Source organism: Gallinula chloropus, assembly GCF_964237585.1.
Source record: "Gallinula chloropus genome assembly, chromosome: 18".
Classification (NCBI taxonomy): Eukaryota; Metazoa; Chordata; class Aves; order Gruiformes; family Rallidae; genus Gallinula; species Gallinula chloropus.
In genome coordinates this window covers 2929487-2954624 of record NC_140103.1, presented here as the reverse complement: position 1 = coordinate 2954624, position 25138 = coordinate 2929487, and the positions used below count along the sequence as shown (strand labels likewise).

The following is a 25138-nucleotide window of genomic DNA, read 5'->3' as shown; positions in this document are numbered from 1 at the left end:
AGAAACAGCTCTTGCCTGCGGAGTGATGGATGTGCTCGGGGATGAATCAGTTCTCAAGGGCCCTGCTATTTTAAACTCTTCTCACCAAGAAGCTTCCTGACGTTGAAACTTCTGTTTTCCTAGAAGATTGCCCCATAAAATCCCTTGCCCTCAAGCCGCCTCAGTTTTTTAACCTCATTATTTCTACCTTTTTTCTCAGGCAGCCCCCCCCCCCCCCCCCGAGGGATACAGGGGCTCTAAACACAGTAGCAAAGGGTTTCTCGGCGGTGTGTCCCTGTCACCAGGGTTTGGTAACGCATTTGGCCAAGGAAGGGGGAAGGAGGGAGCGACCCTACCGCCTCCCTCGCCCTGCACCTCGGGGCCAGGGCTAAGAGCACGGCGGCTGGCGGCTGCCAACAGGTGCATTCTCTTTGGACGGAGGCCCCCCGCTCTCCTCAGAGGGAAACAGGGACTGGGCCTCCCCCTCCGGCCGCCAAAGCTGCGGGACACCGGGGCAGGAAGGAAGCGATGGGAAGGCGGGTCACGGCCCCAGCCCGCTCCCGCCGCCGCCGGGCGCTAGGCCGCGTCTCCAGGGCCGGCGTGTTGCTATAGCGCGGCCCCGCCTCGCCCCGCCCCGCCCCTCGCCGCGCGCCGCTGGCGTCCCAACATGGCGGCGGCGAGCGGCAGCGGGCGGCTGGCGGTGCTGGCCCTGCTGCTGGCGGCGGCGGCTGCGCGGCTGTACCGGGCGGGGGAGGACCCGCTGACCGTGCTGGCGGCCGGCTCGGTGCGGCGGGCGCTGCTCAACTCCTCGGCCGCCTGGGTGGTGCAGTTCTACAGCTCGTCCTGCGGCCACTGCATCGCCTTCGCCCCCACCTGGCGGGCCCTGGCGGGGGACGTCAAAGGTGAGGTGCTGCTGCCGCCCCCCCATCCCCCCTCGGCGAGCTCCGGCCGGGCCCACACACCCCCCCCCCCCCCCGGGTCGCTGCCGCCGCCCGGCTCTCTATACCTGCGCCGGGCGTCAGGCCGGGCTGCCGCGGGGGCCTGACCCGCTTGCCCGCAAGCCCTGTGCCCCCGCGGCCTCTCTCGCGTCCCTGGGTCGCGGCCGTTAGTCCTCGGGGCCTGGGTACCCATGAGGGCCTCCGCGGGGCCTCTGCGTCTGTGGGCACCCTTGGGACACAGGGCTGCAACGAGGCCTCGGCTCGCAGGGTCACCCGTGGGCTTTGCGGGGCCATGGCACAAGTGGGTGGCCAGGCGGCGTGTGGGCCGCGGTGCCTCAGAGCATCGTCCCTCTTACCGCCTTACCCACAACGGGCACAGCCCAGCCACTCGAGCGGCACGTGGGACAGAGCGAGGTGTGGGTGACAGCAGCCAGGCTCCACAGGAAAGGTTTCATAGGAATCCAGAGGTCAAACACAACCGCCCGCCGTGCACACAGTGACCCGGCTGTGTGTTGCCACACAGCGTGCGAGTGGGCACGCTCTTCCAGGCCTTTACCCTCTGTCTGTTTTGGGAAGGGACTGGCCTATTTGCAAGGCAAAAAGAGAAATAGATCTAGTGGTACTGAAGAGGCCGTGTGTGCGTTTGGTTTGTATCTTGTGAATTCAATATAGTGTGGATGGGATGGAAGGGGGAAAAGGACTGCCTGGAAATAGTGCAAAAATCAAGCGAGGTGAGCACCAGATTTATCGAATCTTGACTTAAAAAGAAGCAGTGACCTCCATGGCTTGTGGTGAGGGAGACTTGCATCGCCGTGTTTTGGGCTGCTTGGGTTTTTTGGTCAACTGCTGAAATGTTTTGCTCTCTAGATCTATGGAAATAAATGGGCCCCTCAGGTGAATTCTGGTTAAATTCAGTATCTCTGGTGGGGAGAAGGTCTGAGATGACGTGTTATCCTTAATGTAGTGGTGTTAAAGGCTTTTAAGTTATTCTTATTTTAGCATTTGACCCAAGAGATGTTTCTGGGATGATGGCAGTCCTAGTGCATTCAGATGGTTTCAGTTTGAGAGGGAGTGGAGAGCTGTGGCAGCCTTGGATGAGAAAAGTGTTAACGATTAGCGGATTAGGGATCCATGGAAATGGAGACCTACCCAAAACAAGTCCTGGTGAACTCATCGCACACTGAGGATGGCTGGCTGGTGAGCAGACACTCAGAAGCTGAGAAACACAGAACGGGAATGGTTTCAGAGCATTTCACATGCTCTTTACTGGGATGGCTTTTTTTTTTTTTTATTAAAGCAGTAGCTTTTTTTCTGTTTTCTTTGCCTAAGCTTGTGTAACATTCTTTCACCTTCTTATTTAATTTGGTTGTGGCCAAAACACTTTTTGAGGGAAAGTTAGAGCAAGGAGGGTTTGAACGCTGCAGTGAAGATCATGAGGAGCCTGAACTGACTAGAGCTTTTGTCAAAAGAAGACAGGGACGTGTTTATGTATCACTACAGCAGCATGATAGTTTTCTAGGCAATATTTTTTATGTAACTTATAATAATGTCTTTAAATATATGTTTTCTTTCTCATCTGCAGTCACGATAACCACAAAAGATGTTATGTGCTTGCATTGCTCTAGCCAGTTAAAGGTCTGTCTACTCTTTAATCCATTAATGGAGTTTTTATGAAGACTTCTATTTAAAAAGTGGATTTTTATGTTTGTGGACATCAGCACGGCCAGCAAATGCAGTTGGCTTCTGGTGCTGCTTGTCAGCAAAACGTTTCCATGCTGAAGTTGGAATGAATGGATTTTAGTAAGAGACTGAGAACGGTCATGCTTTTTGTTGGTAGCTCCATCCAAAAAAAACCCCTAAAAACCTTTCACCCGCCTAGGCTGTCTGGACATTTATTTTTCAAAAATATTTACTCACCCTCTAGGATATTACAGCTGTCTGCAGTCTCATCTACATTGGAGAACTAGATCGTTGTGGTTCTATTTGCTAACTCGATGGATTTCAGTTAAATGGGTGCCAGGCCTGTGATGATATACCTAATTCTTATTTCATTTCTCATTTGTTAAACCTTGGCGATGCTGTCATTTTAAACTTCATTGCAGAAGATAATCCTCCTGAAAAGCAGGACTGGGGCTTGCTTTTGTTAATTGGCATTTTGAGTTTGCCCTCCCTCTCCTCCCAGAGCAGGCTTTCAGCTTAGTCGCTCCCGCTGCATTCCTAATCACACGTGTAGTTTTATTACAGTAGTGTCCAAAGTGGCTGTTATAGTTAATAGTACTTTTTCTGTCTTAAAAGATGATTGCATCTATCCACCAAAACGCCTGTGGGCTGGAATGATGTGAAGTAATTTTCTGTGTAGCAGTAACAAACCCTTGAAAATCTCATATACAACCACCCTTGACTTCTATGCGGGAGTAATCTACTCCTATGGATTTGGAAGAAGTGTTTCAAATCTAGCAGTAATTATTTCCTTCTACCAATTGTTCTTCAAACACTTTTGATGGGGACCAGTAGAAACTTTGTGTTCAGAAAGCAGCCTATATGTTAAAATACGTAACTGAAGTAGCACACAGGAAGAGGTTCCTCATGATGCTCTTACCCCCTGATTGAAACTTCGTAGTAACAAGTGCTGGAGGGAACACACAAGGTCTGTGCAGAGAAAGTCTCTTCCTCCTACCACTCTGAACAGGGTGTTGATGTCTGTAGTGTTTCTTCAGTGGGAGGTTTCACCGACCTGCTGGAGCTCCAGCTTGACCAATTCGGGTCATTTGTTGGAACCTGTGTAGGATAAACAGAAACAGTGTTGGTTTATGTGATGTCACACACCAACCCCTTTATAGAGTTTGTGAATGAGTTAGTATTTCAGAAATGTTAACACTAACTTAAAATTAATCAGCATTAAGAAACCAGGATGCTGTACCCCTAAGCTTGCACAGGCTGGGTGCTCTAGCAACCTCCACACCCTTTAAAAAGAAAAAGCTCCTTTTTAAGCAGAAACAAATGCAAAGCAGCACACATCCCAGCTGGTGCTCTTTAACCCAAGTATTTAGCTAGAGATGGGCTCGCATTGTTGCCAGCAAGCCATTTGCATGAGGTTCATAGTGCTGCTCATTGTACAGAGGAGGATGGAGACAGGTGGAAAAAGGAGGAGGAATGGGGAAAGTTGAATGAGAGAGATACCCAGAAGCCAAACTTTTTATTTTGTGTTTTATTTGATGGAATAGCGTTGTATCTTTTGTGCTCTGGTGAATGCATGCCCATCTGCTCTAGCATGCTTGTAGTTACTCCTGGTGCCTGTTCAGCTGTTGGCATGTTCAGCACAACTGAAATTCTCCCTCAGCTGCCCCATCCTCCTCCAAAGACAAATAAAGGTCAGGCTACATATCAAAAGCAGCTAGGCGTGCAACTGTCAGTCAGATCTTGAACTTGATGAAGCTTTCTTGCTCTTTGCTGTAAAAACAGGTTTAATTTTAGTGCTTTTTAAATTTTATTGATACTTGGGAATTGTGGTGTGCCTTCAAATTCTGCCCACTGCTGTTTTGATTTAGCTTAGCCTTAAAAAGTACCTAAGGAGTCTGTTGGAGCTGTTCTTCCTCAGGGCGATTGCTGCAGTGGAGTATGGCTCAAAAAGATAAGTTCCTGGCAAAATGAGAAGGAAAAAGCTATAAATGAGTTGAAAGCCTTTACTGAAGTTATATAAGCATATTTATAGAAATACTTGAACTCTTGTGGTTGTTGCTATGAAACATTTATAAAGGAAACTTACAGTGATGTTCAAACCCAATTATTTAGCACTCTGGTTAAAACTCAGGTATTTTTTGAGATCTAACTAATACCTTCCTGAAGAATGCCAAAAGATAAAGACAGCCTTCAGCAGGCGACCTGGGAGCCTCTGAGAAAACTGGACAGCATGTGGATTAGTAAACAGTTGGATTATATTTTATTCAGTTATATATATTCTGCATGCTTTGTTTTATGAGCTTAGCTAATGGGCAGAGCTAGGCAGTACAATCTGGAATCTTGCAAGTGTTGGTCTGGCCCTTGTTTCATCTTCCTGGATTCAACAAAATGTCTTTGGTCCTGGCAGTGCTACGTTGGGTGTTGGGATTCCTCTTATTTAGGTGTATTGAAAATACTGATGCAGCTATGAAAAACAAGGAGGGTTTAGTTATTTTAAAATCAGTAGATTGTTACACTTGAGGATAGAAGTGAATAGCAAATGAGAATCGACCAGGGGCTTGATTTTTATGCCGTTGGAATCTATAGGAGTTCTGTTGTTGATTTCCACTGGAAGCAGAGTAATCCATCAGCTGGGATCCATGATTGCTTCTGCTGAAAATTGAAAGATATCTTTGTTTTCAGACTGGGAAGCTGCAATTAGAGTTGGTGTGCTGGATTGTGGGGAGGAAGAAAACTATGAGACGTGCAAAGAATACGGTATTCACTTTTACCCAACCTTTAGGGTAAGTGGCATAATATGTTGCCTTAGGTAACTGGTGCATGCTTCATAGTAACAAAAACCATAACAAACTACTTACACAGTGTGTTATGTGTAACTAGTTGTTCTTCAGCTGGACCTTTTTTGCTTTTGGTGAGAAAGCTGTGGGGTTGATAGAAGATTAATGGGAGTTTTTTGCTGAATGCAATAAATGTTATTTGTAGTGGTAATTCAGTCCTTGGTTCTGAATGTGAAAAATTCTTGTTTAAAGATGGTACCATTCTAGAAAGCACTATATTGCTATGCTTATGTAATATTTAGATGTGATGTTCTCATTAGATAACAATTTGCAGACATATTTTTCAAATTCAAATATTCATGATTATTAATAATTTTTTAAAAATCTGGTATGTGAAAGTGAATGTAATTTATTGAAATTGCATCATGAAACCAGCTGATTTCATTACCAGAGTTGCAATTAAAAATTTGCCTTTGATCACTTGCTGTTTTTCTAATTAATTTCATAATTTGCTTAAACTGGCTTTTGAAAAGGATCTTGTGTTTGCCAAAAGTATCTACTATTGTTCATCTGCAAGTCTCAGTGTGATTTTTAACTTCTCTGTATTTGTCAGTCAGTATAACCACGTTACTAGCTGTAAGTGTAAGCAGAATGTGATGGATTGAGTAAACTGGTAGGACAGGAGAGGGAACAGGAGATGTTTTGACTGTAAATTTGTGATGTTCTCTGACAGAATAATATTCTTTTTTTTTTTAATTGCAATACACTCTTTATTAGCCACTGAATCTTTTGTATTTTTATAGCAGAAGGCTCCACTAGATGTCCCGTTTAACCACTGGAGGGAGTTAAGAAAATGTGAATAGTGCTCTAAGTATACACGTAGTGATTTGGTAATCAGTGAATTCGTGCTTGGGTTAATGTTTGCAGTAACGGATCAATATATAACGTTGAATTATGCATTGTTGTATTTTTTTCCTCTAAAGGTCGGCTTTATTGTGTATCAGTTTTGCTGTAATAAGTAAAAACTACTGAAAGCCATTTTTGTTTCTAAACTGAGCTTTCATCTTATACCACGAGTTATTTTCAAAGTGATAATTGTTGGACTTTTTTTTCTCTCCCACATAGTACTTCAAAGCATTTACAAAGCAGTTTACTACTGGAGAGAATTACAAAGGTAAGAATATGGTAGCATAAGAAATCCCAAAGCAGTTATCCTATCAGCCAGGAATGTGTCATGCAGTAAATGAAATCCCTGTGTCAATTAGTTTAGACAGCTGAAGTGGAGATGGACACTAAATAGCTCTTTGAGATCTGATACAAGTACTGGGATGAAAATGGGATGTCAGGCAGAGTTTTAGACAGGCAGAGTGCTTGTTCAAGAAATTGGGGCTCACATTCCTCATTTTTTAAAAATATGGTTCTTAATTTACACAAATGGATAGATTTTTATTATTATTAATTCCTTTTTTCCATCAAACACCTCATCAGCCCAGATCCTATTTGCTCAATCCTGACTCTGGGGCTTTTTGATCTGTCAGCCACTTTCCAGGCATCTCATGGGGAGAAGCCCTATTCAGATGTTGACTAACTGAAAACAGGCTTATCCTGTGTGTCTGACAGGATCACAGCTTGAGGTGGTTTGTCTGGGCACAAAAGTAATGTTGTCCTTTTCAATGGATTAACATTTAAAAGGCCAGAGGTCAGGAGAGAGACCACCTGCACCATTAACCCTTCCTGGAGAAGTAGAACCCTAGTTGTACCTGTTACTTTTTTGGCACTTGGGAGCGTTTCTGCTTTTTAATTTATTTATTTTAAAGAAAAAGAAAATATATCCTCAAATTCTTACGTGGCTTTATAATGCCACCTGCCCCATTTGGTGAGAACAGGGAACCTTGGCAGTGTTTAATGCATGATGAATATCCTTACTGCAAAAAAGCCTGCTGAAGTTACCCACCCCAGCTATTGGGAAAACGAGCACAGATTTAGAATGAAGCCTTGTTGGAAGAGAAAATCAGCAAGGCAGGCAGATGGTTAGATTTGGAAAAGTCTTGAGGTTTTATTAATTTTGGGGTGGGATGACAGCTTTTAAAAATGATCTCATCTCAACATTAAAATGAAATCCTACAACTAAATCCTTAGTCCCTGTTCTTCAGCTAAATGACGTTCTGGTTTTAAGTCCAAATTTAAAACACAAACCTGACACAGAAAAGCATGAGGCTATGAAAACCTTCATGTGACTAATTTTGTTTTATTTTTTGCCTTTTTCTGTAACCTGTGCTCAGCAGGAGCAGACAGAGAGCTGCAAACAGTTCGGCAGATGATGATCGACTTCTTACAGAACCATTCTCAGGAGGTGAGACCACCTGCTTGCCCACCATTGGATCCAGTTTCGTAAGTCCCTTGTTCAAATTACAGCTGGTGTATTCTTACTGTGTTAATGAAATAAAATCTAGAAGGTCCTATAAAAGACAAACTAAGCTTTTTTCTTATTATCGACTCTGCTGTGAGATTGTAAAAGGAAATTCCATCAGTAACAGCGGGTGTATTGCATCCTACATGTGCTAAGTAGCTTTTCTTTTCTTTTCTTAAAAGGTCTGGTGATATTACTTCTCTTTTTGACAAGAACAGCCACCACTATACTGCCATTGTGTTTGAAAGTAATAACTCCTATGTTGGGCGAGAGGTAAGGTATGACTTTGAGTGTGAATGAGGGAATGTTATCATAACACAGCTGAATCTTATGTCACTTAGCCAAGGCACAAAGTTTCTCTGTAGCTCTGAATTAAAAAGTTACAAAGGGCAGTTTGTGAGGTATCACAAAGTCAAGGGATTATTTAGGGCTGTTGTATTTAATCACCCAGAGGAACTTGCTTACAAATGAGTGGGATGCCATGTTATCTTCTTCAATTCATGTTTTAGCAGAAGATTTAAATTACAGCACAATTCTCTCTTTCAAGATTTGGAAGATCACAACAAAAATATTCTCAGATGATGTTATTTGGTTTGGTTACTGCTAGAGAACCCTTCATAATATTCCTTCTCCTGGGCAGCTGTTGTGATTTCACTGTCCATAGTAATCTGAATTATTGGGTTCTCTTTCTTCACGTAGGGGTTTTAGGAAATTACGTCCTAAATTAGGATGATAGCATCAAATTGTTTTCACAGCTCTGAGGCACTGAGGAAGTGGAAGTCTTTGGGTTTTTTGCTTCCCCCACCCCCTCAATAAAATATTTGATTTGGCATCATTTCACCACCTAATGAGCCTGCTGTTAGCTTAAACAACTGTTACTTTTCTCTTCCTGCCAAGATCTAGGATAAGTAAAGAAAATAAATTGCATAATTATCTAGGCATAATCTGTGTAGAAACATCCAATGTCTGTGAAATGTTTCTAATTAGATTTGATGCTGAGATGGCCCAGTTGCATAAGTGGAGGAGAGTGTGCTGCCAGAAGTAAGAATCACTTTGAGAAGCAGGCTGCTTCCAGACATTTGTTTTCTGGAAGCTGCTGTGTTGATACAAGTGGGCATTACTGAAGAGAAGAAATGTGATGATTATAAAGTTCTTCAGCTTTTTATCACATTCACTGTAGTTTTATTACCTGCTGCTGTAGGGAAAGGCTGAATGTCACCTGATGAACAAAAAGTGGAGTCTGCTTTCAGAAGAAAAAAAATACTTGCTAATATTAGGTAGTATTTTAGCTTTATAGAATAGTGAAGTAGAAAATGATATTGTTTTCAGATTTACAGTAGAAGACAATATGGACAAACCCAGTAGAAGTCACAGGAGCTGAAGAGAGGAAGGCTGTGCATTTATCAGTGATGAAAGGATCTCTTAAATTACAAGTTGGAAAGTGAGGGAAGACATAGCAGAAGTAATTTTCACCTGAAAGGGTAAAAATATAGTCTAAACTGAAGCAACAGGAAAGACATGGAAGAGGCAGAGGGAGGGAAAAGTTAAAACATGACAAACAGAAACGTAAGAAGAGTTGGAAAGATGGAAGGTTCTGTAGGTAAGAATGAAACATTTGAAATCATAGTATAAGAGCTTAGGGTGGTAGAAGGATGTGAGGAGTGCAGTCCTCAGCATGACAGAAGAGGAAGCCTTCAGCACTGGGATCTTGAAGGATTTACAAGGTTGTTTTTTTGCAAAGGACAAATTTTCATTACTTGAGAGTCATCATTTTAGTAGATGCAGGGGTGGTTGGCAAAGAATGGTTGAGTCCTGGCAAGTCTTTGAGGCATCTGGATGTTACTACCCTCTGCTGCCTCCTCTGTCTTTGCTGAATTTTACACTTTGCAAAGAAATTTGTGCCCACTCCCAGCTACTGTAGTGCAGAAGCTCAGTGTGAGGTTTAAACAGCTGATGCAGATTAGTTTGAGGTAACATCCCAGACTGTGAACTGGAACTCATGAGAGAGACAAGTTCCAGTGCAGAGTCTCTGCCGTGGGGTTGGTAAACAAGAACTGAACAGACACAGCTATATTTGGCAGGGCTTGCCAGGCATAGCCCTAACTCCTGTGAGAGCCTATAATCATTTTCCAAGTCATGGCCTTTGGCATCAGAATGCTGTGGAGTGGTGGGACCAGTGTTTCTGCACTACCTGAAAATTTGCCTTCAGACTCATGTACATAACATGAAACACAGACCTGTTGGTGCCTATGGAATATCCTCTGGGCTATTTTGAGGTTTATGAAACCATTTAATTGTCATGATTTCTTTGGATGTTAGACTTCAGGGGGGAAAAGATCAGCATAGACCAAGGGAAAAAATGGAAGATAAGAGTTAATAATTTCTTTAACTGAAATTTAGTGTCCACAGGATACTCGTAGATGTGTACTCCCTTGATGAACAGCTTAACAATACCCTTAAAAGACGATGCACGTCCCCTATTCATATGTCTTGTCCTACAAGATTGGCTGTTCCTTGAATGATGTGTAATTCATGTCATCTGTTCATTATCCAGGTTATCTTAGACTTGATCCAGTATGAAAACATCGTTGTCAAGCGAGCGTTGAATTCTGATAAGCCTTTTCTTGAGAAACTTGGTATTACCTCAGTCCCTTCGTGCTATCTGGTGCATCCAAATGGGTCCCATGGATTAATTAACATGTAAGTAGTTATCTCTCTGAGGAATACAGGGAGGTTCACTTAAGCTATAAAACCAGTTTCCATAGCTTCCTTTCATACCAAGTAAGTTATTCTATAACCTTTTTCGTGAGCACAATGACATTGTCCTGGCATGTAATCAATACTCTGTGCAGACTGAAGTTGTGTGTTCCATCTCTTTGTGTTTGAAAATTGCCTGTCTTGATCTCTCTCCAGCAATTATTAAATAATCCAGTGGTCTTGTTTATTCTTTGTGAGTGCTTGTAATAAACAGACGTGGGTTAGGCCAGTGGAAGTTGGATTTCATCATAGTGTAGGGGTGATTAGCCAAAGTGGTGTGGTGGCTAATTATAACCCTGTGGTGTTTGACTACAAAACCAAGTTTATACTGCTGCCAAAACTCACTTGTAAGTGGATGATTTGAAGCAGTGCTTCTAACTGGAAATAAAAGCTCTAAGCCAGCGTTTGTTACCCGGAGTTTGATATGCAAAGAGCAATGAGCTGCTTGTTCTTAATAAACCATTTAATATTGTTATTTCTTTTTTAATAAGAAACCTAATATTACTTTCACTTACTGCTTGCCTGTTTATAGCTTCAACCTATTACTGTGATACTCCTGGAAGGAAAAGCACTTTGGAACGAAAGTGGAAAAATAATCAAGCATCAAAGTTCTTAAACTTGTTTCTAAGTCAGAATGTTTGTTCTGTGTGAACACTGATGGTGTAACACCAACTGACATTTTGATGAACATGATTTATTCTTACTTTCAACAAAACTTCATACCACTAGTCCCAGTGATTGTTGTCACTATTCCTAAACTGAAAATTATTTCATTTTGCTCTGTATCAAAACATAAAATGTTGCCACCAGGACTGTAAAACATAAACCAAAGCAAGTATCTGATTTTAGAAATACACTCATTTATTTTGATTTTCACTTAGTCTGAGATGAAAAGTAATACTTACTTTGGTTATGTGCAGTTTGAAGCCTCTGCGGTCTTTCTTCTCTTCATATTTGAAGTCACTGCCAGGTGTTAGAAGAAAACTTCTTTTGCCACTTCAGCTACCTGCTCAAGAAAACAAAGAGAAGAGTATGGAAATCAAAGCCTGGAAAGACTTTGATAAGTAAGTGATACCCTCCATTTTCAGATTGGTGCTTGGCTACTAAAATTTGCTTGCAGATTTTTCTTGCTATGTGGGAAGCTGTGCTGTAATTTATTAATAAATCCTAGCACAGGTCAAGATTTTACTTCAGTCCATCCCAGGTACACCTTGAGGTGAATAGGTTGGTCACTACTGGATGTAAATTAAAGTAAAATTTAAGGCATTCATGCTAAATACTGGAGAAATTATGGTGTTGGAGCTGAAAGCAACGTTTTCAGCTATTGCTTCAAATTTGTCCATTTTTCAGTTTATTCAGGTTGTGAATGAGGCCATTTCCAGCATCAGAGTTAGAGGTTCTTTATGATTGTGAGCTGCTTTTTTTACCATTCAGAGGTAAAATTGAGGGCTGCCAGCATTTGGTTAGTAGTGGGAAGCATCTGCACTACTATGGAAGGAATGTTTTCTTCTCCAAAAATATTGTTAAATACTTAATTGACCTAAAAGTGGCAAGGACTCATACCCCATTACCTGAAGTACATGGGTCACTGATATGAATTGTTGGGAGACTTCAGCAAGTAACCAGTGTCCCTCTAAAAAAAAAAAGAATAATAAAACAACAAGCTGTAACATTTCTGCAGAAAATGAGAATTCTCTGTGTGTGTAACAGTGAAGTGGTGCCCTCTAAAAAGTGCTTGTCAGATGCAAATATAATAGGAAATAAGAAAGTCACTGTAAGAGACATTTATCATACAAAATCCATAAGGTTTATCTTCACCCTCTTTCCCTTTTTGAGAGAAGGATGCAAAGGCTTTGCAGAGAGATAATCCCTCAGCATCTTTAGATGGAAAAGATGTAGGACTGAGTGCTTCATTTTGTACTTACTTTCCTTTCATGGACACTATTAGTGTCATCTTCTTTCAATGACTATTAGAAAATACTTTATATGAAACAATCTGTTAACAAAACAACTTAGTTAAATCGAGCTGCTTTTGAGCAAGGCAAATAGGCAAGTCCAAATATCTTCCAAATAGGATTCTTTGGGAGAGCCTCATGCATTCACATGGATGTCTCTAGGAAACTCCAAGCAGAATTTTGCTGGTATTTAAAATATAAGTGAGTATGTTATTAATGAAGGAGATAACTTCAGAATAAGTTTGTAGTTTCAGTTGTAAATATTTGCAATTGTTCTGCATTTTAATGTATTATTTCCTGCTGGTTATTTAGGAGGTGGAGCCAGCCACTTTATTGAATGATTGGGGTTTTAGTTCTGTTTGTTCAGTTACATTGCTCTGTATTACAGTGTCTGAAGTTTGTGCTCTGGAAGCATTGAAAAATAGGTGGCTTGTTTGATGCATTTGAGCTTTGTGTTGTTGCTGTGAATATATTTGGTTGTGAGAAGGAACTTTTTAAATTCTTGGGTTTACATGTACCTGTTTAAGGTACCTAATTCTGTTTTAAGAGCTGGTGTGATTAAATTTGGCAGTTAAACTTGTATGCAGAGAGTAAAACTACTGCATTTGGGAGAGAATTTCTAGGTTCAGTCCTTCCCAACATGAGCTTTTTTCAGTCATGTTGCACTTATGCTCTGTGTACAGTCTACCCTTGTTCAACAAAACTCTCAGCATATAATTTTTCTGTTTGTGGTCAATCCTGAAGAGAAGCTGTAATTTCCTTACCCTGGTTATTTCCTTGCTGACAATGTCAGGGTTATAATTTCACTACAAGGTAAAACTGGGTGGGAGGCAAAAGGTTTAGTCAAATACAAAAGAAATTCTAGTGTGTGGTTGTGCTTCATTTGTCTAAACTGAACAAAGTGACATAAAATTACTCCTTTAGGAGAGTGTGGTGAAGCTCATTGAACTTGACATTCACCATACCCAGCACTTGAAGTAACTGCTGTGTCTTCCCACGCTGGTGTGGGGCTTATGCAATCACTGTGGAGTGGCAAATGTTGAGGTTTTAATGACACCCACTATATATCAATTTTACCTTCATGACTGGTGAGAAAATGAGCGAAAGAAACCTGCCACTTTGTACCATTATATATGTGTGTTTCAGATCTAAGCTCTACATGGCTGACCTTGAATCAGGATTGCATTACCTGCTCAGGGTAGAGCTTGCTACGCACAAGACACTTGAGGGAGCTGAGCTAAAGACCTTCAAGGATTTTGTTACCATCTCTGCCAAGGTATACACTTCCAGCCTTTGATTATTTGTAAGAATAAAGTGACTCTAACATAAAATTTATTATATGACATAAGTCTCTCAAAATGTCTTTCAGACTGTTTAAATATGTGCTTCCTCACTAGCTTAAAAAATAGTTTTGTGGCTTTCTTTAAATGTTATTATTGAGTTATTGTCTGCTATTGACATACTTACAGGGTTGAAATGCATTTTAATTTAATCTTAGTGGGCTTGAAATTAAATAAAGCTTAAGTAGTCTGCAGCATATTGAACAAACACTGTAAATACAGTCTATTTATCAGATTTTCAGGATAAGTGGCTATTGTAACTGGGATTAAAAACCCCTTTGTTTTTCATTCTTGATTTTTGGATTTCATTTGGGCATACTTGACAAGTGGTGTTCTATTTAGAGATAGTAGTAACTTCTGCCTTGATTTTTGAATGCAGTTGAGATCTTGAAAAATAGAGGCATTGAATATAACTGAGAATTTAAAAAGTAAAGATGCTTATAAACTACATTAGAGTGAAGGAATAATCATAGTATAGTGTGGTATGACTTTAATAACAATTGAAATCATTTCTAATGTCAGCCTACTGAAATGACCAATGTCTCTTTATATTTACTTACTGAGCAGCTAACACTTTGTTTTATTTTAAAGAAAGTGAATCTGTATCTGTTTAAGGGAGTAATAAGGCTGATATGAACTACTTCCAAGTATCTGGATTTATCTGGAAATCAGACAGACAGTTCCTTGCCCCCCCGCAGCCATCAGAGGTCAGAAATCTCTGGCTGGCCTCATTTCTTTAAGAAAGTGTAGTGGTAATCTTTCCATCATATTATCCCTAAAACATCCTCTGCTCTTCCTGATGGCTCCTGGCCAGCTGATGTCATTTGCTTATTAGTGCATAAATGGGGAATGCTCTCTCTTGGTTGCATGCTCATCTCCAGACTGCCATGGCACAAGTGGGGATCCCTTGTCCTTTATTTGCATCCTCTTGGCATGGGATACTTTCCTCCTAGCTCTCACTCATTCTCAGGTGGTTTTGCTAGGAAATGTTTTATACTGTTCTCCTGTGTAGCAGCTTTTATAGTGATGATAAATCCAAAGTCATGGAATTCTCTGCTTCCCTACTTGGGGAATTTTCATTGTTGTGGCATTAGGGCTTTTTGGCAATCAGGGCAGAAGTCCATTGTTTTTTTTAAATCCTACCTGAGATACTCTTGGCTTTTAGATGGTAACTCATAATATTCCAGGGCTCAGCAGTTCAGATCTTCACTGTTTGGGTTTTTTTACAGACTATTTAAGAGTTGTCTCTGAACCTGGTGTTAGAATATAGACAATTAACAAAAGGGAGTTCCTGCCTATTAGATTTGCCACAGCATCAAGAAGGAGGTCTGTGAATTAGAGATACTGTCAGCAGTTGGACAGTGGCTGCAGAACAACTAGCATGTGTATGGCATGTTCTGTCATAAGTTGTTTTATGTATTTAATGTAACAGATACAGGGACTTTATTTCTCCATCTGTTAAAATACTGCTCCCTCTGGAAGGGTCTTTAGAGAATGGTATGGATACTCTACTTAATTCTATAGTAATTACAACCATCACTAAAGCAAGATACCATTTCTAGTGTAAATTAATGGTGTTACTGCTGAGTTACAGCTCCTCACACTCATCTGGCCAGATTGTGACTTTTCTAAGTTGCAAGTTAAGGAAATCGCTGTTTCCAAATCCCTTTGGAAATCACTATTACATGTATGTAAAGAGAAACAACTTCCAGGTAACCTACAGAAATCTGACCAAATATTTTATAAGAACTGATGAGAAGGGTTTCAGCCTCTTAGGCTAAAAGATCACTTAGGTCTCATGTTCCTTTCTGAACTATACACTGAGCTCAATCACCCTAATGAAAAATTCTACTTAACTTTGCAGAAGTTACTCTGTAGGAGTTCTGCCTGCTGTTGAGTAGCTTCATCACTGATTAACACTTTGTACATGGAGCTTGCTACATTTTGAAAGGGAAAGTTAGTGTGAGACTGCTTCTTACTAGAAGCAGAGCAAGTAGTTAATTTGCTCATTAACAAAAGAGAATCTGAAGCACTTTAAAGACAGGAAAAACACGTCTAGATCAAGATAAGAGTGTCTGGCTGCTGCTGAGATTGGTTGTTTACAATATGTGTGTATTCTTTTTGTTTTTCCTCAGCTCTTTCCTGGCCGTCAGCCTGTGGTAAAGTTGTTAGAGACCTTGCAGGAGTGGCTGGTGAGCCTTCCATTAGACAAAATCCCCTATGATGCTATCCTAGATCTGGTCAACAACAAAATGCGGGTAAGCTGTTACTAGTTTCCAGCATCAAATACAGCATTAGTAAAGGATAAGATTCTATATAAATCTAAGACATCACTTACTGATGGTCCCTCAGTCATAATGGAGTTATAAGAAGGTTAAAATGAAAATAAAGGGAAATCATTACCAGGAAAAAAAAATCCACATGAAGGAATTGAAATGAGAGAATTGAAACACACAATCCTGTCTCAGTTTTATAGTGAACAAGCAATGTGCCTGTTCCCTGATGTTAGCTTCAAATGGTGCAAGATTCCCAGCAGAAATTTGTGAGCTGCCTTTGCTTGCTGAGCTGCCATCAGCAAGATTCTTCCCCAAGGTCAGAGTTTGAGCAATGGGAAATTTACCCATTGAAATGGGTATTATTCATGAAGAGTTTCCCAAAATACTCTTTAATTTCCTGGCATGGTAAAGGTCTTGCTAGGAATCACATCTCTGTTTGGCACTGCAAAGCCCTGTGATAGGGCCACCTTTGCACAGAAGTTAACCTAAGTCTTTCCCTTGTCACTGTCTGACATTTGGAAGCATCCTGTGTATTTTAGGAAGCAGAGAGATAGGTCTCAGAAACTAAAATCTGGATTTTTTTGGTATAATGAATACATAGTTGTTTTGTTTTAAGAAGAAATTAATTCTACCTCTGAGCCTGTCAAGACTTTGCCACTGTAATTCACATAGATCTTTCCATAATATGGAATTTTTCATGTGCCCAGGGAAGCTGTAGCTCTGTCAGAGTTTAAAATAATATTTGTGTGTGTTATATTCATACTGTGCTTAATAAACAATTACAAGTTACATATTCTGTCAGACTAATTAGACATTTGTGATATGCATTTTAGTGGTTTAACAGCAGTGACTGTACATTGTATATTGTGTGTTTACAAGAGACAAGAGTTTGATAAAGGTGCATCAGAGTATCTCAGAATTAAGGTTTATTATAAGCTTAAAATTTGGTTGCTTTATGCATAAATTCATTAGCAACAAGTGCAGAGTCATTTACAGTTCTTTATCCTTGGATCACTTCAACTTCAAGGTAGGATCAACTCTGACTGCTGGCATGTTCAGTAGTGAATTTTAGTCCCAGAGCTGTTTATATCTTAAATATGTCTTCAATTTTTTTCCAGATTTCTGGAATATTTCTCACAAAGAAAGTTCAGTGGGTTGGATGTCAGGGCAGCAGACCAGAGCTCAGAGGTTATACCTGCTCCCTTTGGAAGCTGTTTCATACCTTAACTGTTCAAGCTGCTCTGCGACCACAAGCTTTGATGAACACAGGTAAGCAATTATGTCAGACACTTAAAGGACAAGACAAATACATGCAGCAGTTCTGCCATCAAAAAACTGATCAGAGAAAATAACAGATTGGTGAAACAGTGGCTTGTGAGCCTTAGCTTTCAGGTTTGTACCAGCAGAGGTCAGAGCATCGCTTTGCTGCAGCAGGAAGGCTGGGAAGGAAAGCAGGTCAGTTTGTCCTTGCTTAGAAAGGTGGTAAATAAACTCTGTGGCCTTAAAGCTGTGAGCAGTAAAGCAGAAAAAAAGGATAGAAATTCGAACTACCTGAAGAGGGATGAAGATTGTTCAGGCTACCTGAGGTTGTACTGTTAATTTAATTTGAGGAGAATGAGATTTAACTGTACAGTTTAGTAGCTATAAAAGATGTACAACCATTAGCCAAGTCTTTTGCAATGCTATTTCTTAGATATTGAATGTTCTGAATGTTTGAGGGGTTTTTTTAGCTGAATGTAACTAGTCCCCATTAATCTGTGCAGTGATACACTACTTTGCAGACACTTGGTAAAATTGCAGATTTGTTCACATTCTGGTGATTGCTGTTTAAGAAATGTACTGGATATATAATTATTTTCCTTATATAATGGAAATAGAATTACTAATGCTAAAATATTGGTCTTGATTTGTTTTTATTCTTTCCAGGACAGTGCTTTGGTTATAATTCTATTTAGTTTTCATTTAAAGCCTTTTTAATGTCTTTTCCAAGGAATAGAAGAATGCTAGGTGGACTGTTACTACATCATAAAGTGCAGTAATTTGCTATTTCAATTGCTAATTATATGCTAAAAAGAAATTAATGTGATTATTTCAAATTCTGGGTACAAACATTTGTCCAGCATTACTTGCAATCATGAGAAAAATCTCTCACTGCTTATTGTTGAGTCTCTGACAGAATAGGGATTTTTATATATATATATATAGCTAATCATCCTATTGTTGATTTTTGTTCCTCTCTTTTTGTTTGTTTTTCATGGGACAAAGAGGTTGAATCCCTTAGATTTAGTCCTGTACTCTGCCTGGTGAGTTTGGGGGTTTATTTACTGCTCAACAGGACCCTGCAAAAGTTCAATTTTCCCCTTTTGTCCCAATTGCCAAAAGTGCTCTAATTAAATGTAAAAATGTTCTTAACTATTGAAAATTGCATCTTAAATCACTGTGAACTCCAGTCATTCTGAAGTTAAAAATGCATTGTGGAACCTGAGAACTCTTTGGCACACTTACCCATCGATTTAAATCGGGACAGATATGTGATGATCACTTCTTACGGCGAAAGAATTGGGTCAGTCTGAGACTGTCGGATTATGTCTTGGGAGGTTTTCCTCTCCTTATTGCTTGTTTAAATCCCATCTACTAAAAAGCATGATGTACTCCCTAATCCTTCCCACCACAGGTAGGGTTTTATGGTTCTTGTCCACTTTAAAGATTAGGGTTACCCTGAATTGCAGTAGTTTGGGAGGAAAGAGAAAAGGAGGATTACACGATGATACATGGCAGATGTTAATAGAAGATTCATCTCTGGGCTGATAAAAGAAAAACAAACAAAATGAGCCATTTTGCAATTGTTTGTTTTTCTTTTTAAAGCAGCTGTATTTGTCTTGATAGTTTCCTCTCCTTGCAGAGCCTGGCAGTCGGTGTGAGCTTGCTATGGCTTTCTTGATAGAATGTTTTTATTGGTTTAGATCTGCCCTGTTCTGCTGGCAAACGCTGTAATTTGAATCTGCAGTGGGATCAGCATAAGGGAATCCAAAGGAACTCTGAACATAACTGCTCACATCAGAGGCTGTATAAAACCAGTGTAGAAATGTAGTCCTGAGCATGCTCTTTTATGTGAAATGGGGTTCTAGGTAACAGGATCCATTGGGGTGACTAAGACAGGCTTGTGGATTTTAAAAAAAAATTACCTGAATTCTTTCTAATCTGTTGCTGAATTTAAAAACCACCCCAGAAATTAAATTTTCAAGAGCACAGTGTTACACAGACATAACTAAATCTGTGTATGAATCCCTTTTCCTCCCTGAAGAGGTTGTTTACTAGTAGCTACTTTTGTTTTGTTTGTGGCTTTTCCTAAATACATGTTTTGGTGTATGTGGTAAAACTGTTTTGCCTGAAATTCGTTTCAACTTTCCAAATTTATTATTTAGCCTTTCTTTTAATACTGTAATTTAATCTGCTTTAATCTCATAGCCTTTTATTTATACATGCCTATTCAATCACAGATATTGAATGTCTGAGTAGAGATTGTTTGCTTTTTATGATTTCTTTTGGGCTTTAAAGACTATTTTTTTTCACTGCCTGCTTTAAATACAATGTTGTTGCTCTATACAAAGGTGTTTATGGCAGTCTCCATGCATTTCTTACATACAGAACAGATATCTAAGTACTCCTGTGGCTTTGAATTGGTTTTGTTGAGGGTGTTGGGGTTTTTATCCCAAGAAACAATGCACAGGGAGAGGGCATATGTGCTACCAAACTGTTTGTTATTCACTGCCAGAACAGGAGGCTGAGCAAAGCACCGTAACCCTTTACTACAGACCCTACAAAACCTGCATTGTAAATTACTCGTGGTAGAGGTGTTCAGCTGCAGGAGTCGGTAATTTGATCAATCTGCATCATAAAATGTGTTTCCTTTGACAAGTGCATGTTTGTGATGATGTATAGCACGTTTGGAAACACATTTTGGCATAATTTACTAGGTCAATTAAGCATGAATCAGAAAATCTGAGACATGGAGATGAAGCCATTAGGATCTCAAGAAATTATAGCAGGTTTTCAAGCCTCTTAGAGATGAAGGCACTACCTGCTGCCATGGGAAAGCCCCAGGACAAAGTTTGCCATCTGCAAAGACTTTCACTTCTGAATCAAATAGTTGTTCTTTTGCATTATCTTTAGTGTAAAAATGTGAATGGTAAAGAAAGAATGTGTTTGTGTTTATTTTAGGGGGAATTCCTGAGTTATTCATGGAAGTTTGAGTGTTGCTGAGTAGCTCTTACGTGTCTGCATTCAGTGCCTGCCAAAAAAGCTGTGGAATTAATAACCATAATGAGATTCTGGTATTCTCTAATACCTCAGAGTCATGGAGTAACCAACATTTATCACAAGCCCCCTCTGAAATACTTACCAGAGGGTTTGTGACTCTTGGTGTTTCAGTAGCACTGTAACTGTAGTGCCTGAGCGTAAATGTAATGGTGAATGCATAAGGTAAATATGCATGTAGTTACTGGGCAAGATCCTGGAGAAAGTCTCTGCTTCCAGAAGCATTGTGTAAAGTATAGACAGTGTGGACTTAGTATTTCAAACAGTTTCAAAATGTATTCTAATCAGGGGCCTCTGGGAAGAAAATAATTAATGCCTGATTTTCATGTAGCTACATTTGTTCCCCCACTCGAATCAGAAGATAATCTTTCAAACAAGGATGTCACTGTAAAGAGCACTTGACTTTTATATCTTATTTTCATGTGGTGTTCAGGGTAACTTTGAACACAATTGTACAGACCAAATGTGTTAGCATAACTGTACTGGCCAAAATAGCTCTTTTGCATTTTTAATATCACTGTTGCTTACCTGGCACTTTCTGAACCTTAGTGTGAAACAATTCCTTTGTGGCTGTGTCTGATATCCCAGGCAAAACAAGTACTGTTTGAGAACACTTAAATTCTACTTTATTTATTGCCAAATAATTTGGCTTCTAAACATCTCCCCTTGACTGGTTAGTGACAGTGTTACACAAGTATATTCCTGGGGAGGAGCGTTTCTTCTGAGAACTGTGTGAAGCTTTTAATCCACCTGCTGTCTCTGACTCACTGGTGTATAGGTTCTGAATGGCACATGTGCTATGGGTACCTTTACTTTAAAGTGACTGGTTTCTTATGTGTAAAGTGGAGCTGTAAATGTGCATGGAGCAAGAAGGTAATGACATTTCCTTTCCTTTTCCCACAGCTCACTTTTATGTCCATTAAAATGCCTGTGTTGAAGCAATGCTTGTCTAGATGGTGCTCAGTGCTTCTCTCATCTGTCTTCCCAGGTCTTGAAGACAATCCCCAAGTAGTACTTCAGACCATGAGGAAATACATTCACCACTTTTTTGGATGCAAGGCTTGTGCTCAGCATTTTGAAGAAATGGCCAAAGAGTCCATGGATTCAGTTAAAACCTTAGACAAGGCTGTTCTCTGGCTCTGGGAGAAACACAACGTAGTGAATAACAGGCTGGCAGGTATGGAAGAGCTTGCCTTGGCACACACACACACACCCCCAAAGGTAGCTGTGTCTGAAAGGCATGGCACTGGGTTTGCCTTTGAATGAAGGGCTATGCCAATTAGGCTTTGTAACACAAGTTTAGAAACAACAGAAATAGTTGTTCCAGCTTGACCTCCCTTTGTTAAATATTGGCTTCAAAAAAGCAGCTACACATTGACCTTGGTGTACAGGAAGGGGTACTTGTGTGTAGAGCAAATCCTAGAGCATCCCAGTCGACTGTAACGACTGTTTCTCATAAGCATGAGAAATGCATGCTTGAGAGAGACTGCTCCAGCAGCAGAATGATCTGTTATGATACATGTGAGAGAGAGAAAAGCATCATCATTGTAAAAGGTACTATTTCTTCTGAGATTTCACCTGTTGCTTGATGAGAGGATCTTTCTGGAGTAGAAATCAAAGCCTTTCAAAAAGGAGCAATGCAGTTCAGCTACTTACCAGGGGATAAAAAATAATGGCATTTCTTTCTGTAGCAGTTTAAATAGATGTTAAAACCTGTCTTAATTTTGTTCTGGAGAGCTACTGCATAGAAAATTATGATAATTGAACAGACTTTCTCAGGATAAAAGAGCCTAAACTATTAGCAGATCAGCAACTGAAGAAAATAAAATTACTCTATGAAGAAAATCTGTTTCCCCACTAGATTGCTGTGTTTTCAGTTAGACCAGAAGTACCATTAAAATACTGTTGTATTTAATCCTTTCTGTTATGGGGATATCAAGTAACTAAAGCACTAAAGAAAATTGGTTTCTCTTTGCACTTAATCCCTGTCTGCTGTTATGGATCTGTGTAATGTAGCATTACTTACAATTTAAATATGCTATATTGTGTTTATACTATGGGTACACTGGATTCCCAAGATTTATGAAGTATTAAATACTGTTGTGAGTATAAACAGTTTGTCTCCTTTCTCCAAGGGAAAAGGTAAAAGATGAGGTATTAAATGAAAGCATCCCCTGATGTTTGGTACTATAGCCAGGTTGAACAGGGGGAAAAAAGTCTTCCTGTTAACTTGAAGTTACCAAGTAGTGGAGCAATCTGCTTATTTAGAGCATTAAATTATTGGAAAACTCCCATGGATATTGATTTAGGTGATGCAGCAGCCAGCTAAAATACCCTTTTAGTGTGAGGTCTAAACAGACTGGAATAAATAATAATGTTAAATTGGCCTTTTTACTAAAATTTCTTTGTGGGACAGTGACTTATTTTAATTCCTAAAAGCTGTGTGGGTCTTTCTGGTAATAAATAGCTCTCTGAGAAAGGGTGTTGGAGTGGTCAGTGCCACCACAGCCTTCAGGTGTGGGTCGTGAGGTGGTTGTGTGCAGCTCTGCCCTGTTGTACAGGATTGATGGCATTCTGCTTTTTGGCAGGAAAACATGAAGCACAGCAAGTTTTGTGTTTGTAATCTTGCTGTAAGATGTTTTCTTTCTACTTTCTCTGAAACATTGATTAATGAGTGATCTTTATTTAAGATACCTGCAACACATGCTCGCTCTCCTACTACTCAGTGTCAGGGAGATGAAGATTTTTAAGCATCCTTTGAATCATTGAACAATATTTTGCTCAAAATCATGAGGACGTTTCCTGCCTTTTAAAAGGTTAGAAAGCATAATAAAATAAGAATCTCTATATATTTATATTTATTTTTATGTATTAAATATACAACTTTTCTTGAGAGCAAAGGAAGGGAATTGTGATTTTTGTGTTTGTATTTTGAAAGAGGAAGCAATACTTTGGAACAAAATTGATACATTTACAAGGAAACTTGGGAATTTTCAAATGTCTTTCTGATTGTCTTCAGTTGAACACAAACATTACTGTGCTGTGGGCTTTTCTTGCCATCCTCACTTTGTAAGTGGAAAATGTTCTCTGTGGCTTCCAGTGAAGTGTCTGATGGTTCAGCTTTTCTAGTTCACTCACTTCTGATTTTATTTGCTTCCTCTTCTCAATCAGGTGATTTGACTGAAGATCCAAAATTTCCCAAAGTTCAGTGGCCAACTCCAGACATTTGTCCTGCATGTCATGAAGAAATCAAAGGGCTGCACAGCTGGAATGAAGCCCAAGTTCTACAGTTCCTGAAGCATCACTATAACAGTGAAAACATTCTCTATAAATACACTGAAAGCCAGGCTGACTCTGAAGCTGAACAGGGAGATACAAGGGAGGTGAAAGACAAAAGCCTGCTGAAGAAACCAAGTGGAAACAGAGAAAACAAGATCCAGGATAAAGAAGATTCAGGAGTGAAGGCGTTAGACAAGCTGATAGCAAACCGTGGACCTGGCAAAGACAGCGGGAAAAACGCAGCTGAATCAGCCAACCTTAAGGAGAGCAAGCAGGCTGTGTCTTTCTTAGGGATTGGGTTTTCAAACCTAGACATGAGTCTGTGTGTCATACTGTACGTAGCATCCTCCTTGTTCCTGATGATCATGTACTTCTTCTTCCGGGTGAGATCCAAGCGCTGGAAGGTGAAGTCCTATCGGTCGGCTGTGTAGAAGTTCGAATGGGAAACGCAGTTTTCATCCTTTGTGGCTGTTCAGGACCAGATACAGCTTTAATATTTATGATCAGGGATTTTATACACAGTGTTCCTTGTTTAAAACCCCTTTCTTTCCAAGTCATTTCACAAGTGTTCTGGTTTAATACACAGAGTTCACCGTAGGAGCCCTAACCCTTAGCAGAGGCACACAGTGCTACCCTGAAACATCCACTGCAGTCAGCATTGCATTTCTCAGTTAAGATTTTTCTGTGACTTACCACCTGCATCCTTTACTCATTCTCAGAGTAAACATTACATTATGCAATCAGCTGTGCCTGGGTTTAGAAGGGAATTGGATACTGTTTGTGTACTTCAAGTCAGTTGCTGTTTTGGTTGCTTTCTTTTTAATTTATCCAGAGCTGATTTTACCTGCCAGAGTACTGAACAGTTACACTGTTGCCTTGGCTGCTTCATTTGGAGAAGCAAGAATTCTGATTGTTTTCTTTTTTCCAGGAAACAGAGTTGTGTTCTGATTAAATCAATTCTAAACATATGTGACTTCCTCAAATATTCTTCACTGCATACTTACAATAGAAAGCATTACGTGTTCCAACCAGTCTTCCCATTCCCCTGTGTGTTCCAGCCAAGGATGTGTGTGTCTCAGAATTTGGGGGCAGTTTGTATCCCAATCAGCAGCCTAATTCTGATTGCTGATGGTGTCATCTGTTTTCATAGAGTTCATAGGTAGGCAGGGACAGACTGGGACCCAGTGCTGTACTCGCTTGCTTACTCTGCCAGATGTGTTGATGGGGTGTTAGGTAACTTGCTTCACTCATTATGAACCAGAAAAGCAGGAAGTGTTCTCTTACCCAGATGGAAGCCAATTCTGATGAACTCCAGTTAAGGGAAACACTGGTTTCAGTGAAGGATGGTGAGATTTGTGTGTCAGAAGAAATGTGTGGATCTGTTACACAGCAGTAATTTGTGAGGTGGGATAAGCTCTTCTCTTGGTACT

General features: G+C 40.2%; 1 protein-coding gene across 1 annotated transcript; it reads left to right on the top strand.

Moving 5' to 3' along the window:
* Positions 1–646: 646 nt before the first annotated feature.
* Positions 647–24581, top strand: QSOX2 (quiescin sulfhydryl oxidase 2; the record flags this gene model as incomplete). Its single annotated transcript, XM_084272482.1, has 12 exons — positions 647–881; positions 5280–5380; positions 6500–6548; positions 7660–7765; positions 7967–8057; positions 10339–10484; positions 11462–11605; positions 13643–13772; positions 15972–16094; positions 17231–17381; positions 21418–21606; positions 23601–24581. 12 exons carry the CDS (start codon positions 647–649, stop codon positions 24137–24139), a joined length of 2004 nt encoding a protein of 667 aa, XP_084128608.1. The 3' UTR covers positions 24140–24581.
* Between the last annotated feature and the right edge of the window lie 557 nt (positions 24582–25138).